A 13,492-nucleotide genomic window follows, 5' to 3' on the forward strand; every position below is an offset into this window, starting at 1 on the left:
GCTCTGAACTACTTAAATATTGTTTAAATATTGTGCTTATTCTTCAATCAGGGCATTTTTAAAATTCATGGCACACCTGTTGCAAAGGAAAATGTCTTCATACTCCTGATTATTCTCTTGATAGGTAATGATGACATTTTCAAGGAACCATCCATTAGCTGTACAAAAATATATTAGAATTGTAATCAGCTTATTGTTGCATGTTACTGTCATATAGTGTCAAGGTCAGCGGATGCATCTTCACTTCACCTCCCATATTCACTAGACCATCAATCTGTCACACTGGTCAATGTATTACATCCTGATCACTCAACTGGTAGCACTCAGAACTCATATCTAATATTCCTATACACCATCTTACAAACCTACTAGTGTGCAGCCTTACAGCTACATCTCACAATCTCAAAACCTTGCTCCAGCTAATCAATGAAGGAAGAAATATCACTCGAATAAAGCAACATGTAATTACTTACTCTATCCTCTCTCTTCCAGGGCAAAACATCAAGTAACTTCAGGAAAACCCAGAAAAGCTCGAGGTGGGGTTTGGAGGTATGAGCAGGCTTCCAGCTTAAGAGAGGAGATGGCACTCCAATTCCTTAAATCTTAGAATGGTCAGTAACTTTTTAATTGTCTCCTCACCCTTCATCTAATGAGCTGGCATGAAGCGAAAGCTGATCATGTTGTGACCACGGTTATCCTACTTTTCTCTGTACATGGTATAGTACCAGGCATCAGGAGTTCAGGACTGGAAACAAAAAATGTGGAGATCATACCAGGCCAGTCAGTATCTACAGAGAGAAAGCAGGCTAAGGTTTTGAGTCTAGATGACTCTTTAATAGACCTGACTTAAGTGTCGAGAGGGTGGTATTTAAGCAATAGCGGGGGTGGGGGTAGTGCTGTAAGGCTGGGGAGATGTTGATAGTTCAGATTAAGTGATTGAAACGTGTAAAAGGCAAACTAATGGTGTGTCTAACTGCCAGACTGGAAAACACAGACAGTCCCACTGGGGTACAGGGAGGGGAGGGAGGACATAGTGACAGAGAATGTAACAAGTAAAAGTGAAAGAAAGGGAAGGAATGGGAGTGGGTTCACAATATGAAGGTGTTGAACTCAATATTCAGTCCAGAAGGTTGTAAAGTTCCTAGTCAGAAGTTCAGTCGGCTCAGTTGGCTGTACGGCTGGTTTGCAATGCAGGAAGATGTCAACAACATGACTTCAATTTTCACACTGTCTGAGTTTATCATGAATTAAATTGAATTGAGTTGAATTTATTGTCACATGCACCAAGGCACAGTGAAAAGCTTTGTCTTGTGAGCAATACAGGCAGATCACATAGTGAAGAGGCGTAGATAATAGGTAAACAGCAGCAAAGACAAAAATACAGGTAGAGGCAAATCTTAAGAGTTTGAGAGTCCATTCGGTATTCTAACAACATAGAACATAGAACATAGAAGAATACAGCGCAGTACAGGCCCTTCGGCCCTCGATGTTGCGCCGATCCAAGCCCACCTAACCTACACTAGCCCACTATCCTCCATATACCTATCCAATGCCCGCTTAAATGCCCATAATGAGGGAGAGTCCACCACTGCTACTGGCAGGGCATTCCATGAACTCACGACTCGCTGAGTAAAGAACCTACCCCTAACATCTGTCCTATACCTACCCCCCCTTAACTTAAAGCTATGCTCCCTTGTAATAGCTGACTCCATACGTGGAAAAAGATTCTCACTGTCGACCCTATCTAAACCCCTAATCATCTTATACACCTCTATCAAGTCACCCCTAAACCTTCTTTTCTCCAATGAAAACAACCCCAAGTGCCTCAGCCTTTCCTCATACGACCTTTCTACCATACCAGGCAACATCCTGGTAAACCTCCTCTGCACCCGTTCCAGTGCCTCCACATCCTTCCAAAACTGCACACAATACTCCAGATGTGGCCGCACCAGAGTCATATACAACTGCAAAATGACCTCAGTACTCCGGAACTCAATTCCTCTACCAATAAAAGCCAGTACGCCATATGCCTTCTTCACCGCACTGGGTGGCAACTTTCAAAGATTTGTGTACATGGACACCAAGATCCCTCTGCTCATCCACACTACCAAGTATCCGACCGTTAACCCAGTACCCCATCTTTTTATTACACTTACCAAAGTGAATCACCTCACACTGAGCTACATTGAACTCCATTTGCCACCTTTCTGCCCAGTTCTGCAGCTTATCTATATCCCGCTGTAACCTGCCACATCCTTCCTCACTGTCTACAACTCCTCCGACTTTCGTATCATCCGCAAACTTACTCACCCAACCTTCTAACCCCTCCTCCAGGTCATTTATAAAAATGACAAACAGCAATGGTCCCAAAACAGATCCTTGCGGAACACCGCTAGTGACAGCACTCCAAGATGAACATTTGCCATCAACTACTACCCTCTGTCTTCTTCCAGCCAGCCAACCCCTAATCCAAACCTCCAACTCACCCTCAATGCCATATCTCCGTAGGGTAGAAACTGTTATGAAACTGACTGGCGCATGTACGCAGGCTTCTGTACCTTCTCCCCGATGGTCGAGATTGAAGAAAAACATTGCCAGGATGGAGTGGATCTTTGAGAATGCTGTCGGCCTTTCCTTGACAGCGGGCCTGGTAGATGGATAATTTTGTGATTGTCCGGGCCGAGTTCACCACACTCTGTAACGGTGTCCAATCTTGAATGGTACAGTTGTCATACCAGACAGAATACTCTTGATGATGCACCTATAAAAGCTGGCAAGGGTATTTGTCATCATGCCAAATTTCCTCAGCTGCCTGAGGAAGAAGAGACGTTGGACTTCTGTAACCAGTGCATCCATGTGCAGAGTCCAAGACAGCTTGTTGTGGATGACCACTCCCAGGAGCTTGACACTCTCCACTCGTTCCTCCTCTGTGCTGTTAATGTGTAGGGGGGCATGAGTGACATCCCACCGAAAGTCAATAATGGTTTCTTTGGTTTTGCCAGCATTGAGAGCTAGGTTGTTCTCAGTGCACCATTTTTCCAGGTCTTCCGCCTCCCATCTGTAGTCTGTTTCATCGCCATCTGAGATTCGACTGACTAGGTGGTGTCATCAGCAAACTTGTAAATGTCATTAGTCTGGTTTTTGGCGACGCAATCATGGGTACACAATGAATACAGTAGGGAACTGAGTACGCACCCCTGGGGGCTCCAGTGTTGAGTGTTATTGAGGATGAAATATTGTCCCCTATCTTCACTGATTGTGGCCTTTGGGTCAGGAAACTGAGGATCCGGTTGCAGAGAGTGGGGCTTAGTCCAAGATCACTAAGTTTAGTAAGCAGTCTTGAGGGGATAATCGTGTTGAAGGCTGAACTGTAGGCAATGAGTGGGATTCTTATGTAGCTGTTCTTAGTGTCAAGATGTTCTAGGGAGGAGTGAAAGGCAAGTGATATGGCATCTGACATGGATCTATTGGCCTGATAGGCAAATTGGAGTGGGTCAAGAGTCGTGAGGAGGCTGGAGTTGATTAATGCCATGACCAGCCTTTCAAAGCACTTCATGACCACCGAAGTTACGACCACTGGACGGTAGTCTTTGAGACATGCTCCATGAGCCTTCTTAGGAACAGGGATGATGTTGGCCCTCTTGAAACAGGCAGGGACAGTGGTCTGCTGTAGGGAGAGGTTGAAGATGTCCGAGAAGACCTCTGCCAGTTGATCTGCACATGCTCTAAGTGCACGGCCTGGTACTCTGTTTGGTTCCATCACTTTTATAGAGTCATAGAGATGTATAGCATGGAAACAGACCCTTTGGTCCAACTCGTCCTTGCCGATCAAATATCCCAACCCAATCTAGTCCCACCTGCCAGCACCTTGCCCATATCCCTCCAAACCCTTCCTATTCATATACCCATCCAAATGCCTTTTAAATGTTGCAATTGTACCACTTCCTCTGGCAGCTCATTCCATACACGCACCACCCTCTGTGTGAAAAAGTTGCCCCTTAGGTCTCTTTTATATCTTTTTTCCTCTCACTCTAAACCTACAACCTCTAGTTCTGGACTGCCCGACCCCAGAGAAAAGATTTTATCTATTTATCCTATCTGACTTGATATAAATAATAAATAAACATTCAAAATAAAATTATCTCTTTTTTTTGTTAGTTATGCACTGCATTGTAGTCTTTTTTATATGGAGTTTTTTTTCCCCTTATAGCTTAATTTGTGTTTTGGTAGTTTGTATAGTAGATTAGTAGTTTGTTTTCTTTATTTATATTGGTGTTGCCATTATATTGTAAAATAGTTACACTGTTGTATTAATTTTGTAATTTTGTAAAAAAAATCCCAAAAGTTTTCTTTTCAATAAAAAATATTTTAAAAATGAAAGGTGAGTGGATGGTCATTCTAATGAACAAAGTGGAGGTATTTCACAAAGCAGTTACCCAGTCTCCATCTGATATCACTACTGTAATGAAGAACTCATCGTGAGCGCTGAACACAGTAAACTAGATTAAAAGTACAACTGAAATGCTGTTTCACTTGGGAGACATGCTTGGAGTGTGGATGATGAAAACAGAGGTGGTGAATAGGCAAGTGTTACACCTTCTGCAATTGCACCAAAAGGTTCCATGGGGAAGTGAAGTGAGGAACTATTGAGATAGATAGAAAAGTTGACCAGGGTATCACAGAAGGGATGGTCCCTGTGGTATGCTAACAATGGAGGGGAAGATATGTTTGCTGGTACTAAGTATCCTTCTGGTGATGCTGGAGTTATTTACCATTCTAGACCTCTCTATCTCTTTAAGAAGGTAGCCTTGAGTCTAACATTTCTTGTTTTAAAGGCAAAGGTTGTCTGTTGTGTTCCAGATGCAATTCGATTGGTTAAACTACTCAACATTAAACAGAACAGTTAAAATACAAAGGAATGAATTTAGAGTAACAACTTATTGGAAAACTTAAAAATCAGATGTATAGCATGGAAACAGACCCTTTGGTCCAACTCATCCATGCCGACCAGATATCCTAAATTATTCTGTCCCATTTACCAGCACATGGCCTATATTCTTCTAAACCCTTCCTATTCATGTACCCATCCGGATACCTTTTAAATGTTGTAATTGTATTCAGTATGATTTAAATGCCTCCACCACTTCCTCTGGCAGTTCATTCCATACATGCACTTACAGAATAAATGCATGTAAATACTACTGTTATTATGGGATGTTATTACTAATAAAATAACATCCCATAATCAAACCCCTTGGCAAAAAGGCAAATTCAGAACACATTTTGTCTCATGCAATCCAGCAGCTTAGAAACAAAACTCTCTGGATTCTCACAAAGGAAAACTGATCTGACCTCTGATGCAGTCACTGTTGGATTAGGTTCGTCAGGACTTGCCGGAATAGGTGTTACCTCTCCACCAAAATTCTGCTCAAAGTGAGCATAAAAGGCATTGAGACGATCTGGGAGGGGTCTGCTATCTCGCACTGTCTCTTTTTAGAACTGGTGATGTCATTCAGTCCTTGCCATAGTCGCCGGGTGTCTGTCTGAGTCTCTAGTTTGGATTGGTATTGGTCCTTGGCTATCTTAATGGCTCTGCGAAAGTCATACTTGGATTCGTTATATTTGAGTGGGTCTCCTGATCTGAAGGCCTCACGCATGTTCTTTAGCATATTCTGTATGTCCTGATTCATCCATGGTTTCCTGCTGAGGAACACTCGGTTTGACTTCCTCGGTATACAGTCCTCCACACACTTGCTGATAAAGTCTATGACGGTGGTGGAGTACACATCCAAGGTACCTGTGGACTGTTTGAACATGGCCCAATCAGCCGATTCCAGACAGCATTGGAGTTGATCCTCTGCCTCCTCCGACCAGCACCGTACCTGTATCCACGAGGGGGTCTCCTGCTTGAGCTTCTGCCTCGGGAGAAGAAACACGGCATTGTGGTTGGAGTTCCCAAAATGAGGGTGGGGATGGAGTGGAAGGCATCCTTCACAGTGGTGTAGCAATGGTCTAAAATGTTTGGGCCCCTGGTGGGGCAGGTAATGTTCTGGTGGTACTTGGGCAACACCTTCCTCAGATTGGCTTGATTGAAGTCGCCAATTAAAATAAACAGAGCCTCTGAGCGTTCTGTCTCCAGGGTGTTAGTGGTGGAGTACAGCACATCCAGGGCTTCCTGAACCTTATCTTGTGGCGGTATGTACACAGCATAGAACATAGAACATAGAAGAATACAGCGCAGTACAAGCCCTTCGGCCCTCGATGTTGCGCCGATCCAAGCCCACCTAACCTACACTAGCCCACTATCCTCCATATGCCTATCCAATGCCCGCTTAAATGCCCATAATGAGGGAAAGTCCACCACTGCTACTGGCAGGGCATTCCATGAACTCACGACTCGCTGAGTAAAGAACCTACCCCTAACATCTGTCCTATACCTACCCCCCCTTAATTTAAAGCTATGCCCCCTTGTAATAGCTGACTCCATACGTGGAAAAAGATTCTCACTGTCGACCCTATCTAAACCCCTAATCATCTTGTACACCTCTATCAAGTCACCCCTAAACCTTCTTTTCTCCAATGAAAACAACCCCAAGTGCCTCAGTCTTTCCTCATACGATCTTTCTACCATACCAGGCAACATCCTGGTAAACCTCCTCTGCACCCGTTCCAGTGCCTCCACATCCTTCCTATAGTATGGCGACCAAAACTGCACACAATACTCCAGATGTGGCCGCACCAGAGTCTTATACAACTGCAACATGACCTCAGTACTCCGGAACTCAATTCCTCTACCAATAAAAGCCAGTACCCCATATGCCTTCTTCACCGCACTATTTAGCTGGGTGGCAAATTCCAAAGATTTGTGTACATGGACACCAAGATCCCTCTGCTCATCCACACTACCAAATATCCGACCGTTAGCCCAGTACCCCATCTTTTTATTACTCTTACCAAAGTGAATCACCTCACACTTAGCTACATTGAACTCCATTTGCCACCTTTCTGCCCAGTTCTGCAGCTTATCTATATCCCGCTGTAACCTGCCACATCCTTCCTCACTGTCTACAACTCCTCCGACTTTCGTATCATCCGCAAACTTACTCACCCAACCTTCTAACCCCTCCTCCAGGTCATTTATAAAAATGACAAACAGCAATGGTCCCAAAACAGATCCTTGCGGAACACCGCTAGTGACAGCACTCCAAGATGAACATTTGCCATCAACTACTACCCTCTGTCTTCTTCCAGCCAGCCAACTCCTAATCCAAACCTCCAACTCACCCTCAATGCCATACCTCCGTATTTTTTGCAGTAGTCTACCATGGGGAACCTTATCAAACGCCTTACTAAAATCCATATACACCACATCTACTGCTTTCCCCTCGTCCACCTCCTTAGTCACCTTCTCAAAGAATTCAATAAGGTTTGTGAGGCACGACCTGCCCTTCACAAAAACATGCTGACTATCCTTGATCACATTATTCCTATCCAGATGTTCATAAATCCTATCCCTTACAATTCTCTCTAAGATTTTGCCCACAACAGAAGTGAGACTCACCGGCCTATAGTTACTAGGGTTATCCCTACTCCCCTTCTTGAACAAGGGAACCACATTTGCTAGCCTCCAATCTTCTGGCACTACTCCTGTAGACAACGAGGACATAAAAATCAAGGCCAATGGCTCTGCAATCTCTTCCCTTGCTTCCCAGAGAATCCTAGGATAAATGCCATCAGGCCCAGGGGACGTATCTATTTTCACCCTTTCCAGAATTTCCAACACCTCTTCTCTACATACCTCAAAGCCATCCATTCTACTTAATTGTGACTCAGTACTCACATTGACAACAATGTCCTGTTCCTGATTGAATACTGACGAAAAGTATTCATTCAGTGTCTCCCCAATCTCTTCAGCCTCCACACGCAACTGCCCAGCAGTTAGTATAGTAGCGGGAAATTCCCGTGGTAGATGGAAGGGGCCACATTTGATGTTGAGGAATTCAAGGTTTGGGGAGCAATTGCTTCCCAGCATTGCAATGTCCATGCACCACAAGTCGTTGATTAAAAAGTGAACCCCTCCACCCTTTGTCCTCCCCAAGGATGCTGAATGGTCCATACGATGGATAGAAAAACAATCAGCCGAAAGTGTGCAGTTGGGAATGGATGGGTTGAGCCAGATTTCTGTGAACTGAAGTGCGCAGCAGTCCTGCAGTTCACGCTGGAAGCAGAGCTGTGATCTGGGTTCGTCCATCTTGTTCTCCAAAGATTGTACATTTGCTCGGAGTAAGCTCGGAAGGACGGTTTTTAAACCGGGTAGTCTCAGTCTTACTAGCAGGCCGGCAAGCATACCCTGCTTCCTCCTGGGTGTCTTACATTTGAGTGGTCACATGGTCTGGTGGAGTGGATTGTGACTGCTTTCAGTGAAGTGATCCTTCCTAGGACCCTGTGGAGCAGGTAGGTTACAATTTAGTGTATTTTTGCAGAGGGTCTGCTTTGGACCAGTTAGCAGATAATTTACTGTGTGTTTTTTTTTTACCAGAGAGAGTTTGCTAAGGTCTTGCCTTCTCAACCTCGCCCCTTTTCTGAGGTGTGTGACCATTCACCATCATTCTTCTATTTCTAACGAGTCTTCTTCCATTGTTATTCCCTGGGCCTATGGTGATGTCACCTTTTGCCAGACATGAATGACTAAAGAGGAAAAAGCAGTCCCTCTGCCAGCCTGTTACAGCCCAAGGATGCACAGGAGTTCTAACAAAGGAGATTAGGATAAGATTTTAATGAGACGCATCTAGAAGAACACCGAAACGTATGAACAAAGAAATGCAGAATTGCCACTAAGTCTTTTGTCTGGCAAAGAGCACAGAGAACACCATATCTAATACAACACTGGAATTTGTGCAGAACTTGGAATCCACTCTTTCCAGCATAGATGTGGCATGGTGATTCAGTGGTTAGCACTGCTGCCTCATAGAACCAGAGACCTGGGCTCGGTTCAGCAGTTGGTCTTCCCAATGGATTACTTAGTTTGCAGAGGTGCCACTTCTTAAGAATGGCACTGGCAATCTTATCCAAACTTGCTGACCTGTCTCAACATGAAAGCATTCATATTTCTATTGCCCATGCCAATATGCAGTCTGAAGGACAGGCAGTCACTTTAAGTGCATAGATCATTTCTTGTATCCTTTTTGTATTTTTAACTGTGTTGTTGGATAAACATATTAGAGAAATAATTTTACTGTTGAGTGGTGATCAATTGAACATTAGTGATTCACATCACTGATGAATTACTGGGTCTATGTTTGTATGGATAACCTGTTTCATTGAAATCTGAGTGACTAATTTGTCCTTTCAGACTATTCCTCCTGCCGCTCCTTCCAATTCTGGATCTGTGAGTTTATTTTACCTTTCATGAGATGTGGACACTGCTGGTAAAACTATCAATTTTCCCTAATCACCCTCAAAAAGGTGGTGCTCAGTTGTCTTTTTAAATCATTGCAGTCCTTTTGAAACAGGTATACCCACAACGCTGTTAGGAAGGCAGTTCCAGGATTTTGATCTACACTCCATGAAGGAGCGATTTGTTCAAAATCAGGATGGTGAATTGCTTGAATGGGAACCTGCAGATGGTGGTCTTTCCACATATCTTTTGCCCTTTCATTACCAGGTGGTCAAGATTTGGAATGAGCTGTTGAAGGAAAGGTAGCAAGTTCTTGAATTGCATATTGCATACTGTACATACCAATGTCACTGTACAATGGTAGCGGAGATAGTGAATACTTAAGTTGGTAGATGAGGTCACAATCAATTGGGTTGCTTTGTCTTGGGTGCTGTCAAGCATCTTGGGTGTTGTTGGAGATGCAGTTATGTAGGTGGGGATTGAGCATTCTTTTACAAGCTATGGACTTAGTTGTATAGGGAAGAGAAAGAAGACCTTCCAGTTCATTGAGTCTGCTGGTCAAAAGCCACCTAGCTATACTAATCCCATTTTCGAGCATTTGGCCTTGACTGCTTTCATATCACTAGTATACATCTAAATAATGCTTAAATATTGAGGGGTTCTGCGTGACCACCCTCACCTCTGGGGTGAACCCTCTGGGTGAGAAAGATCTTTCCTCAAATCATCTGTATATCTTCTGCTCCTTACCTTAAATCTATGCCTTTGATCATTGATTCCTCCAACAAGGGGAAACTTTCCTTTCTGTCTACCCTCTCATAATTTTATACATCTTTACCATAAAATGATGAGGGGTAGTCAATTACACTTGGGAAAGTAATTTGCGTTTTACTAAGTTTTCAGAGATATGGCTGGCATGGTGGCTCAGTGGTGAGCACTGATGCCTTACAGTGCCAAGGGTGCAGGTTCGTTCCAGCTTCAGGTAACTGTGGAGTTTGCACATTCTCCTAGTATCGGCGCAGATTTCCACTGGGTCCTCTGGTTTACTTCCACAGTCCAAAGTGTGCAGGTTTGGTGGATTGGCCACACTAAATTTTGCCTAGTGTCCAAGAATGTGCAAGCTAGGAGGATTTAGCTATGGCAAGTACGAAACTATGGAGATGGGGTGGAGTGGGGGGGCTTGGTCTAGGTGGGATGCTCTTCTGTATGTTGGTGTGGACATGATGGGCCAAATGGCACCTTCCTGTACTGTTGGGATTCTATGATTCTATGACTGACATGCTCTCATACTTGTTTGGATTTGCCCAGAGGCCACATCTAACTTGTGAAATTAGAGTACAGTCACAGTCATATAAGTCTGCAGCATGGAAACAGGCCCCTTGACTTAAATTGCACAAGTTGCCCAAGCTGCCCAGTTTTCACTTGTCTGTGTTTGGTCCATATTCCTCCATATCTATCCCATCCAGGTCCCTGTCTAAATATTTATTAAATTGCGAAACTGCATTCGCTTCCACCAATTCCTCTGGTAGCCCATTCCAGACATTCACTAACTCTGTGTGAAACAATTGCCTTTCTGGACCCAGTTGTATCTCCCCCCCTCACCTTAAACCTGAGCCCTCTAATTTTAGACTTCCCTACCTTGAGGAAAACCTTATCTCTCCCTCTCATGATTTTACAGAACTGTATAAGGTCACCTCCTCCACCCCCCCCCCCCCCCCACTCTCCAACCCCACCCCAATCTCCTCCACTCCAGGGAAAAGAAGTCCCAGCACATCCAATCTCTCCTAACTCAAACCTTCCAGGTAGCATCCTAGTAAATCTTTTCTGTACTCTTTCTAGTTTAATATTATTCTTTTTATAGTGGAGTTATGATGTTAATATTTCATGCTGCTCTTTTCAAAAGACAAAGCCTCATTTTCTAATAATTTTTTTTGGCATGATGGCCCTGTGAAAAAGGGTGTTCAGTTCCTTAACTTTTCCCTATTGACAGGAGAGGTCGACAGGACAACATGTATGTAATTGGTCATGTCTCTGGACATCTACTTTCCTTCACATGTCATCTCATTTTCCTTCTCCTGCCTTAGGTAAAAGGATGATGAACTTTCATTATCTTGAGCACACGGCCTTCAAGATCTTCTGAACACTACATGGATAGTGTCTAAGCTTCCCTACCTTCCCTCGAAGGACATGGAAGAGTAAAAATTTAAGTTTACAGTAATATTGATGGCCACTGGCATTGCAATCCTTATCCTTTTATGAAGCTTCCGGTGAAGTTAAAGGATGTGCTACTGTTCTAGATCACATTCATACTTAAAATGAGTCACCTCAGGCATGTCTCCAGGGTGAGCTGTGGGTACTCTTTTAAATAAAAACCCTAAGTTGGAAAGGACTTCTGTGCAGAATCCATTGTTTTCTTTCCCCTTGCAGCACTTTACCTTGTTGCATCTTCAGCTCCATTGCCTGTAATATTGAATCAAAAAGTACTAACACCTCAGCCTTATGCATGAAGTATTCTTCTGACCATTGACTGTCATGTAAACATATGACTTCAATCATCAAGTATAGTTCCTTCACTAACTAAAGCAAATGTAAATCAAAATTATCTTAACTGAAATACACTGACAGTCTATTAAAATAGCATTGATTAGATCTTGCAGTGGAATTCTTTGTTAAATATTGTTCAATTGACCCAACATAGTTGATTATTTCAAAAGAAAAAGGCATCTAATCAGCTGCAATGGCTGAGAAATGTCATGATCTCCTGAGTTCAATTTCTTGTGCTGGCAGGGGACGTTCATGCAACTGAAGCCAGAATACCATGCCAGAAAAGGCTAACAATGCAGCAAGTATTTTCAGCAATGTGTTTGGACTCAGTAGCTGCTGATCCAAAATTCATATTTGATATACTTAAGCTTATTTGACTATTTTGTGAAAATGTCCATGACATTTTAGTGATCTCTTTGGAACAAACTGTTTCTACCGTGTCTGCGTGGGTTTCCTCCAGGTGCTCCGGTTTCCTCCCATAGTCCAAAGATGTGCAGGTCAGGTGAATTGGCCATGCTAAATTGCTAATAGTGTTAGGTAAGGGGTAAATGTAGGGGTATGGGTGGGTTACGCTTCAGCGGGTCGGTGTGGACTTGTTGGGCCGAAGGGCCTGTTTCCACACTTTAATGTAATCTAATCTAAAAAAAAATCTAACTTGCCATAATATAGAGCGTGGTCTGTTCTATTCCTGTTAGGTTCAAAGTAAATGGCTTATATTGAAATGCATTTGTCATAATTTTGTCAATTCTCTTAATCTATTAACATTTCATTGTAATGTTATGCTTCCATCTGGATTGTGTCCAATTACATCTAAATTTCTGTAATTGTTAAATTTGCTTATGTGGTTTTCTGTCCCATCATTAAAATCATTAATACATATGGTGGATTCTTGAGGTCCCAAAACTGATCCCTGCAAGATGCCACAAGTGATATCTTGACACTTATTGTACCCACCCAATATCACAAATTTCTATCTCCACTGACCAAGCAAGAATTTAGCTTCAACTCCCTGAGATCCAGATTTAACTAACAATCTCATAAGGGGAATTTTTGAAATGCTTTCTGGAAGTTCATATAAATAAATGTTAAAATTTGTTCTCAAGTTCTCTTCCTATTGGTATGTTTGTCCCACAGCATGATGACCTTCCCCGTGAGTCTATGGCAAGGAAGCAAATCATAATCCACCCTAACTGGAACTGGGATGGACCACATATCATTGGCAGGAATCTGATCCACATAAGCAGCCCAGACGTCTCTATCTAATTGGAGTTGTGTGGGAAAAACTTTTACAAACATGATGTAACTTTGATCTAAGAATAGAATGATAAAGACTCTCATTCTTTCCATCACACAGCTGCCCAGAATTCTCTTCCACTCTTATCACCTGCCATTGAATTTTGGTTTTGTTATGGATGCACCTTCTATAACCATTACATTTTGGTATGAAGCTTGAACACAAAACTCCTTTCTTCAAAGATGGGGATGCTACCTATTGTGCCATAAGGCCTCTGTACATAAATGTTAAAGAAAATACTTACATTTAATTTAAATTTC

General features: G+C 43.0%; 1 protein-coding gene across 4 annotated transcripts in view; it reads right to left on the reverse strand.

Annotated features, from left to right (window-relative positions):
* LOC122549101 (lipoxygenase homology domain-containing protein 1-like) overlaps positions 1-13,492 on the reverse strand; it is a 326,386-nt gene that overhangs the window by 16,046 nt on the left and 296,848 nt on the right. For 3 of the 4 annotated variants that reach the window (XM_087986387.1, XM_087986386.1, XM_087986388.1), the window contains one exon: positions 77-158. In XM_087986387.1, coding sequence (XP_087842513.1) covers positions 77-158 — 82 coding nt within the window. Of the gene's footprint in view, positions 1-76; positions 159-13,492 lie in introns of those variants that run through there. The other variant, XR_015756989.1, reaches the window with a different exon arrangement.

This window comes from Chiloscyllium plagiosum, unplaced genomic scaffold, assembly GCF_037043375.1.
Source record: "Chiloscyllium plagiosum isolate Xiang-an unplaced genomic scaffold, Cpla_swu_hap1 HiC_scaffold_4, whole genome shotgun sequence".
In the NCBI taxonomy this organism is placed as follows: domain Eukaryota; kingdom Metazoa; phylum Chordata; class Chondrichthyes; order Orectolobiformes; family Hemiscylliidae; genus Chiloscyllium; species Chiloscyllium plagiosum.